Source organism: Lipotes vexillifer, unplaced genomic scaffold (assembly GCF_000442215.2).
Source record: "Lipotes vexillifer unplaced genomic scaffold, Lipotes_vexillifer_v1.1 scaffold36, whole genome shotgun sequence".
NCBI lineage: Eukaryota > Metazoa > Chordata > Mammalia > Artiodactyla > Lipotidae > Lipotes > Lipotes vexillifer.
The window spans coordinates 3,464,374-3,473,600 of NW_006792448.1; the positions used below are offsets into that span (position 1 = coordinate 3,464,374).

At 37.5% G+C, this 9,227-nt stretch overlaps 1 protein-coding gene across 3 annotated transcripts in view; it reads left to right on the forward strand.

The window, feature by feature from the left end:
* The first annotated feature begins 4,851 nt into the window (after positions 1-4,851).
* Positions 4,852-9,227, forward strand: part of SMAD2 (SMAD family member 2) — a 56,464-nt gene continuing 52,088 nt past the window's right edge. For all 3 annotated transcript variants that reach the window (XM_007465603.1, XM_007465605.1, XM_007465604.1), the window contains exon 1: positions 4,852-5,087. In XM_007465603.1, the coding sequence (XP_007465665.1) occupies positions 4,852-5,087 (236 nt within the window). The remainder of the gene's footprint in view (positions 5,088-9,227) is intronic.

The window sequence follows — 9,227 nt, forward strand, 5'->3', positions numbered from 1 at the left end:
CACTATCTTTTTTTTCTTAATGCCCACTCTATACTCTTGATTACTAAGGCTTATTTCAGTGAGTCTTGAAATAAGGTGGTATAAGTCCTCAAAAATCCTTTTTCCTTTTTCAAGATTGGTTTTATTATTCTAGATCTCTTTTGTTCCATAGGAATTTTACCATCAGCATATCAGTTTCTTTTTAAAAAATCCTGCTGGGATTTCAACAGAGATTACATTTATATATCAAACTGCGAAGAATGGACATTTAAATAATATTGAGTCTTCCAGTCTATGAACATGGTCTGTCTTCATCTCAGTCTTCTTTCATTTACCTTAGCAATATTTTGCAGTTCTTAGTGTAGAGGTCTTGAGTATCTTTCTTTAGATTGACCTATAGATTTTTTTGTTGTTGTTGCAGTTATAACTGGTATTTCTTTAAATTTCATTTTCTCTTTGTTCTTTGCTTGTATATAGAGATACACTTAATTTTGTATGTTGACCTTCTATCATGAAACCTTGCTAAATTCACTTCCTAATTTTACTAGTGTTTTTGTAGGTTCTGTGCAGTTTCCAATGAAGACAGTCATATCACCAGAGAATATACTTCTTGCTTTCCAATCTTTATGCCTTTTATTTCTTTCTTGCCTTATTGTGCTGGCTGGAACATTCAGTGCATTATTGAATAGACGTGGTGACAGTGGACGTCCTTGTCTTATCCTCAGTTATAAGGGAAAGGGACTTAATGTTTCATCATTAGATATGTTGCTGGCTTTAGGTTTTTCATAGATGTCGTTTTCCAGGATGAAGAACTTCTTCCCCCTTTCTATTTCTAGTTCTCTGAGGGTTTTTAATCATGGATAGATATTAAATTAACATCGTCAAATACCTTTTTTTTTTTTCCCTGCATCAGTTAAGAGAATCATAAGGATTTTTCTCCTGTATACTGTAACTGAGGTGCTTGATTTTTTTTTCTTTTCTTTTTTTTTTTTTTTTAACTGTTAAACCAGTTTTGCTCCTTGGGATAAACCCCACTTGGTGATGATGATTACTTTTTCTTTATACGTTACTGGATGTGATTTGCTAATATTTTGTTAAGGATTTTTCCTTCTAGTAGTAGCAGACCTTTGCTTTTTGTATTAGTGCAGGATCTTGGGCCAAAGACAGTTTCTTGCTCCTGGCCCATTGTCATATCGATAGCTTTGCTTTCTGTTCATTCCTTAGCATCAGGGTATGTTTGTCTGCCACTGGTGGTGGCAGTGTTTCCTGCCTTCCTCTAGGGGTAGACTGTGGTTATGTTACATGGTGAAAGGCTTGTTTGTATGTGGGAGGTGGGCAAATAGGTTCTGCTCCCCCCACCCTCCCAGATAGTACACAGCTTTTGCTTTACTCTTCCCTTTCAGGCAGGGGAACTTTCCTTGGGCCCTGGGTATGAGAGGCTTTCCTGCATCTCCCCTCCCGGTTGAAGGCTTTTGCTTCATGTTAGGTGCCGCTTAAAGGGGAGGAACTCTCTCTCTTCTCTTGCCCCATGCCATTCTTTTTCAAGAGAACTCAGTTGAGAGCCTTTGAAAAGAGCTTGTGAATGAGTGCAGATTCCCCTTTCGTCTGGGTTTTCACTGCCATCCTAGCTGACACTCAGCCATTATCTTTATTTTTATCTTTAATATTCAGCAGATTGACTACTGTATGTTTCCTTTCCATCTGTGGGTTGATATCTGCCATCATTTTTGAGATGATTTTGGCCATTATCTCTTCTTAAGCTTTTTCTGCCCCATTCTCTCTTTTCATCTCCTGCTGGGACCCCAGTTACACTCCACTTAAACCCCAGTTGACATTTGGTCTTGGATGTTCTGGGATTTTTTCTACACTTTTTTTTTTTTCTCTTCATGTTTCAATCTGGGCATTTTAATTTGGCCTGTCTTCAAATTCACAGCTTGTTTCTGTCTTTTTAAATCTATCTAAAGAAATCTTTAATTTCTGATATTGTATTTTTCATTTTTAATGTTTCCCTGTGATCTTTTTTTTATAGCTTCAATGTCTGTGATTAAATTCTCCATTTCATTATTCATGTTGTCTATCTCTTCCATCAGTTTTCATCATAGTTCTTTTAAAGTATGTCTGATAATCCCAAAATCTAGGCCCTCTCTGATCTGATTATATTAATACTTTCATCTTTTGACTTTGGTTTGCTCCTCTCTCTGTCTTGTAATTTTTGATTGAATGCTGAATGTTTGTGTAAAATCAGTACAGGTTGAAGTATATATTATCTACTTCCCCAGAATGGCCCATTGTTTCTTGTGGGGCTAAGTCAACAAGATGTGTGCATAGTCAGCTAGTTCTGGGCTTATTTGCAACTTTATTTTGATTAGTTCAAGTGTTTTGAGAGTAGGATTAAGACTTTACTTTCTGTAAGATTTGTTGTCTTAGCGTAATTTCAGTTATCTCTTTATGCTTTGTATCTGAGCCATCAGCTTTCTGAACAGTGGTGACTTCTCTGCTTTACAGCCTAGCTGCTGGTTTCCTGGTCATTCTGGAGTTCTTTTTGCTCTCCAGTCTTACCCCAGGCTTTTGTGCCTAGTGAGATCTCTCTGTACGAGTAATACCTTCCAGTGCTTTCTCTCAGCAGTCCTTTCCTACCCCAGCCTTGGTAGTTCAATTTCCAGAGTATCTGCATGGAAGTTTCTGTCTCAGCTGTCTTGTCCCACCTCAGCCCTTGGCAGCTGAATGCCTGGAGTCTCTTGGATTGATTTCTCTCACATCTCACCACCACCCCTCCCACTCCCCCACCCCCACCCCGCCCTGCCACCTCCCCAGGGCATTTGAGGAAGACCCTAAGCTTCTTAGGGTACCTCTTAGCTTTCCTGCCCTGTCTTCCAACCTTTGCCATATTTTGGCCAACTCTTGGTGCAGACCTGTGGGATTGAGGGGTTGAGTGGTGCAGACTTGCTCTGTGGAATCCTTGGAATTCTAATGTCTTGTCAGCCTACATGTTACTGTTAAAATGTACTAAAATTTAGGCTGATTTCTCCTTACCTTCACTGTGGTGGGATTATTCCTCCTTAGCCACTCTACCAGGAAAGAGACCATCTGTGGGCCCCTCTTCTATCCAGACTCAATACTTTCTGGAATTTAGTTTCACTTAGGTTACTTTGCATCTTAAACTTTCTGATGGGTTCAGAAAAACCATGATTTTATAGCTTTTCTGTCTTGTTTTGATTGTTAGGGTGAAAGTGATGGTCTATTGTGACTCTGTATCTCCTGATTAGAAGTGGAACTCCTTCATGGAATACTTTCTGATATATAATCTGGCAAATACCTGATAAAGTTTGTTATTTCACTTCACCCTAGTTGATTTTCTACCGTATTTCTCAGAGCTAGGTTTTGAAATGTTTTCCATTCTTCTCAAATCTGAACTCTCCAGTTCTGTCCTCAAATGGTAAATTATCTTATCCCTTACTTTGAGATTAAAGCCATTGACATTAAATTTTAATTGGGCTGGTGGAAAGTGTGGGAAGAATTTGTAGTAGGTGCTTAGAAAACTAGGCAAATGAAAAAGTAACATAATTAGCTCTGGGGAAAGGAAAGAGTTGTACCAAAAAGGAAACATGATTATACAGTAGTAGTTATACAGTAGTAGTTAACTACTAATCTCATCAGGTACAAAACTACCTGGGAGATAATTATTTTTAAGCTTGGAGGAAAGCAAGTGGTCGTGGTGTAAATCCTCATTTTCTGTAGAAAAATCGATAGGTATATCTAAACTTGCTATTTCAAGAGATACCATTACTGAGGTATAAATAGCAAGAATAAAAGTTAAAAGGTTCTCTTGGTGTGAGAAGAGGAGCTATATTTGACTTTACTCACTATGCATGTTGTTACTTAGATATAAATGAAAATATTTTTTAAAAGAGGCTTAATTAAAAATCTTCTCAAGGGGTGGTAAAAGTGAACCAAATCTTTTTTTCACGGACTCTCTTTACCTTTATTTCTTTATTTTTATATTTTTTAACTTTTTTTTTTTTTCTTTGGCTGCTTTGGGTCTTGGTTGCTGCGCACGGGCTTTCTCTAGTTGCAGTGAGTGGGGCCTACTCTTCGTTGCGGTGTACGGGCTTCTCAGTACGGTGGCTTCTCTTGTTGCGGAGCATGGGCTCTAGTTGCGCAAGCTTCAGTAGTTGTGGCGCGTGGGTTTAGTTGCTCTGTGGCATGTGGGATCTTCCCGGACCAGGGCTCGAACCCGTGTCCCCTGCATTTGCAGGAGGATTCTTAACCACTGCGCCACTGGGGAAGTCCCTATGTCTTTATTTTTCTTGTTTACTTTACACTTCATGCCTTTTCCCTTGTTATAACTTTACATTTTACTTTATGGTGCTTGGTTATGAAAGTTTAAAACTTTGGGGATATTGAGCTTGTAAATTTTAAAAAATATTTTTGTTATGTGTTTTGAGAATAGTTTGAAATTCTAAAAAGTGAGGAAAACTTGCTTTTGGTGCAGATACTTTATTGATACTAAGTTAAAAATAAAGTAGTATGGGTAGTGATAAACTTGTCCAGTGTTGATAAAGTTAAAAGATTTTACTTGCAAAATTATTATGTTTGTCCACTTATAACACTGTCTTGTTTTTAGAAGGATTTGTTTCCACAGTTGATTTAAATTATTAAAGTCATTTTCAGGGGTGAAAAAGATAATTTCTGAATGTCTGTTGTGAAAGAAATAATTTGAATTTCTATTGCATTCTGTAATTTGCTGTTGATACTGTGTTGAAACTAGTAGTTGATTGTAAAGTTAGCTTCTAAATTATCCTTTCCTTATCTTTTCTAGGTTAGATTAAGGAGGATATTTTCTTAGAGTGGATCGCTGCCTTTGGTAAGAACATGTCGTCCATCTTGCCATTCACTCCACCAGTTGTGAAGAGACTGCTGGGATGGAAGAAATCAGCGGGTGGATCTGGAGGAGCAGGTGGTGGAGAGCAGAATGGACAGGAAGAAAAGTGGTGTGAGAAAGCAGTTAAAAGTTTGGTGAAGAAGCTAAAGAAAACAGGACGATTAGATGAGCTTGAGAAAGCCATCACCACTCAAAACTGTAATACTAAATGTGTTACCATACCAAGGTAAGTGTTGTTAGATCAGAAATTTGATGGCCATACTGTTGAAAATTGCTTAAAGGAATCCGAAGGGAAGTTGTTGAAATTTTGTTACTTTCAAGTGACCTGTCAATAGTGATTATTACAATATGACAGCTATTTTTAACCTGTCCTATTAATTTTGTTTGACTTGTTAAGACTTGTTTATTTTACAAAGCATTTTCTTGAACAGTGAGAAGGTTTAATCAAGCAAAATAAAATACTTAGATTGTATTTTTATCTTCACTGTCTTCATTTACCTTCATTGCCTAAATGCTTCATTGTGTTATCCTAATTTCTGTGATTGAATGACATTTGAATAAAGATTCAAAGATTTTTCTGTCACTAGTGCAGTAGTGACTGACAGTTTTCTCCTCTCTTGGTCAAAACTTCAGTAAGGAGTGAACAGAGGCTGCTAACATTGTGATGAATTTTATGTAGCTTTTGCTTGAGTTGCAGCATTACTTCTAACAAAGAACAGTATGTGAGACAGCTTCCTAGGTGTCATAGGTGGTCAGAACCTGTCTTGAAGACCTACCTCTTGTATTAGAAGGACCTATTACTTAAGAGGTTGAAGTTTTATTAGTGTAAATTTAATCATTTACAGATCAGTACCACTGTCAGAAATACTGTTTTTTAACCTAAAGTAGCAAGTGGTTTTTAAGTGTTTTAATGTGTACTACTGTAGTTGCGCACATTACAGGGTTTGCGGGAGTGTCAGTTTATAGCATTTTCTAAAAATGATTGTTTTCAGTGTCATACACATAGGCTAGCATATGGCACGTAAAACCATTCTACTTGACACGTTTCTAATGAGTTTTGGGAAATACACTCTGGATGCTTGTTGATAATAGATCCTAATAACACCAGCCTGTCTGCTTGCAAATACTAAGAGTAGAATGTTTCCTCCCTTGTTTGGTAGATTAATTATCCATTTCTTTTACCTCACTTGTTTCATGTATTTCTTAAATAAGTCACTTGTCCTGGTTTATTCTTTTGTTTTAGAAGTGTTTATGAATGCCTGTTGTGTACAAGGCACTGGTTTTAGGCACATGGGATAGATTACAGTATGAACAAAACTCCGAGTTCCTGCCCTCCTCAGGGATAGATGTACACAGTAAAAAGTGGACAAATTAATCTAATTTGAGATGGTAATGAGTACAAAGAAAACAACGACTGAGGGGTAAAACTGCTTTGGATTGGACTGTGACACTTAAGCTGAGCTTTGAGAAGTAGCAGCTAGCTGAGGGAGGTCTTCTAGGCAGAGGAAGGGGTGAGTGTAAAGATGCCAAGTCAGGACATAGCTTATTGTATTGGAGGACTTACTGTATCGCAATAGAGATGGAGTGATACAAAATGAGTACAAAACTTGGAAAGGGTCAGATCATAGAGGGCATCGTAGGGCAGTTTGAATTCTAGTGTCAATGTAATAGAAAGCAAATAAAGATTTTTAAGTGGGTTTTCAGATTTTAATCCATTTTAAAAGAATTTTTTACATTTATATTTTTACAAAGATCATTCTGGCTGCTGGACACACGTGGTTAGGGCTGGGGGTGGGTAGTGGTGTAGTGGTGTGTGTGTGCCTGTGTGTGTGTAGTAGACTGGTGTGGTATAGTGGTCTGCAAGCAGGGAAATCAGGAGGCTATTGAAGCAGTCCAAAATAGAGATGCCAGAGGTTGGGCTGGCATGGAGGCTGTGCTGCCACTGGAAGTGGATGGATTTGGTTGGAAGTTGAACTGACAGGACTTGCTAATGAATTGGTTAAGAATAAGTCAAGTTTTTTGTGTTCATTTTTTCTTGTATAGTGCCTGGTATTTCAGTTCAGTAAACATTTATAAACATACAGTCTTTGCTCTTGAGTTGCTTACTTCCTAGTAAGGGAGGTAAACTTTAAAAAATAAGAAAGATAATTTCATAATGTGCAGGAGGTGTTCTGAAAGATGTATGCTTAGGGAGCTGTGTCCAAAGTGGGGACCATTCCCTCCTCTGCGGCTTGTGGAAAGTTTCCTCCTGGAGAAAGATTGGTGCCTGAGTTGGGTGAAGGTAAAGGAGGAATTTAGTCAGGAGAAGCTCCAGTCATCCAGAGTGACCCTGGGGTGTTGAGATGACTGGTGATGGGGTTCCTGGGAGTGTCAGGTGGGAGGTGGGATATGGCAGGACTCAGAGGCTGTGTGGTAGTGAGGAAGCACCACATCCTGCACGCTGGGGGGTTCACACTGAACATGAGTGTGATTGGGTGATGGGGGAGTTGTCAAAGAGTCTTAGGTAAAGAAGTGGGGAAAATGGTTGTGAGACTGTCAAGAGTGGAGGCAGGGAGACCAGTTAGTATGTTGTCTCCTCATCCAAGGGAGCTGTGTGATCCAGGAAGACAGGGGGCTATGCTTTTGCACAGCTTCATCTAGGGCTCCGGTGCCAGTGTGGTGAGGTTGTTGGCAGAACAGAACTGAGAGGAGAGTCATGCAGTCCTGTCTCTTAAGGAGATACAGTAGGAAGCAGCCTCATGATTGCAATGTATAGACCTTCTATTTAAACTGTAGAAGTCCCTTTAGTCGAATTTCTTTTCCTTATTTTCCGGTCTTCGTTTTACAGTCTAGTTTTTAGAGATTTTTTTTTTTCCATATTCTAGGGCTTTTTCATCATTTAAAGATTTTTTTTCCCTGCACTTTTACCTGAGTAATGAAAGTGAAGTGGCTGGCGCTTGTCCAGTATCTTGTTTTTCACTCTTTAAAAGTTCCTTGAAGCTTAGAAACTTGCTTGTCTAATTTGGTGGTCTTTTTTTTTTTTTTAACATTTCAAGAAATGTAGATTTGTTAATATTGGCTGTTTATCAAAAAACTTAAGTTTCTTGCACTATATTCTGGAGCAATATATTTTATAAAGTTTGTTTTTAATAGTAGAACAGTTATATTGTGTCAGATTATTAGTCATCTCTTAACTACTAAATGTATTTAAACATTCAGGCAACTCTTAATTATATAGACTGTAAAAGGTGGGGAATGGGTGTGGAAAGGGTCCATTATGGAGGAATCCAAACCCTAACTTAAGCAAAAGTATTTAAAATGTAATTCATGGTGGATTTACTGTAAGCTTATTAACTTAAAATTGCAAAGAAGTTGTCAATAAAATACCTTAAGATATTGATGTATTCATCATGCATTAATGAACATGAAACATAAATTACTTAATTTTTTAAAATGACAAATGTTTTCTGTTAAAAAAAACCCTGTTTCATTGACTCTTCTTAACAGTTTCCTTTCCTCCACCTCCCACCTTCTAATGTTAGAGTGGGACTAAATTGCGGATAGAAACATAGTCCTGACTTTATTTCCCTCCCATCCCCCTCACGTAATTAACTCTGCCTTCATTGCTTTGTCTCTGAAGGGATTGAAGCTACTACCCATATGTGTCACTGCTTCCTTCCTACTGTTTTATATGGTGACACAAAGTGATTCATGGGTAGATCTTAACCTATTAAGCTACAATGAGCTGAATAGTATAAAGTTTCATGAAGCTTTTCCATCTCAATTTTTTGAGACTAACAAATGGAGGACAACTCAGTCATAAAATCGGAATGGCAATTGATATTTAGGTAATGAATCAGAAGAAAAAAAAAGTGACTTTCAGTGCATTTAATCTACAGTAAAGCAAAATCCAAACAGCAGTGGGGATGGAGAGCTTTGTAAAGTTTAAAACAAGTGGCTGTGAGGTCTGAAATGCCAATTTGATAATATCCATTGTACATAAATGTGTAGGAATGAAGAATCTATTTTCATAAACATAAATTATAAGGGCTTTCCTAAGGTGGTACTTTGACCATATAATTACATTTTGATCTTTCATCTTGAGGAAATAATCAGGAATATGGTCCAAGATTTCTGGTGTTCATTTCAGCATTGTTTATAACAGCGAAGAATGAGAGAAACCCAATCCTAACCCACAGTTTCCTTAATTCTAATAATAAAGGAAACTTAACCCAACTCATTTTGTACCAGAATTGAAAATGAATAGTAAAAGTAAAGTTTATATCAATCTTACTCATAAAAACAAATGCAAAAATTATAAATGAAAAAGCTTGAATTATAAAAATAAAACCACAAAGTCATGACTAGGTAAGGTTTATTGCAGGAA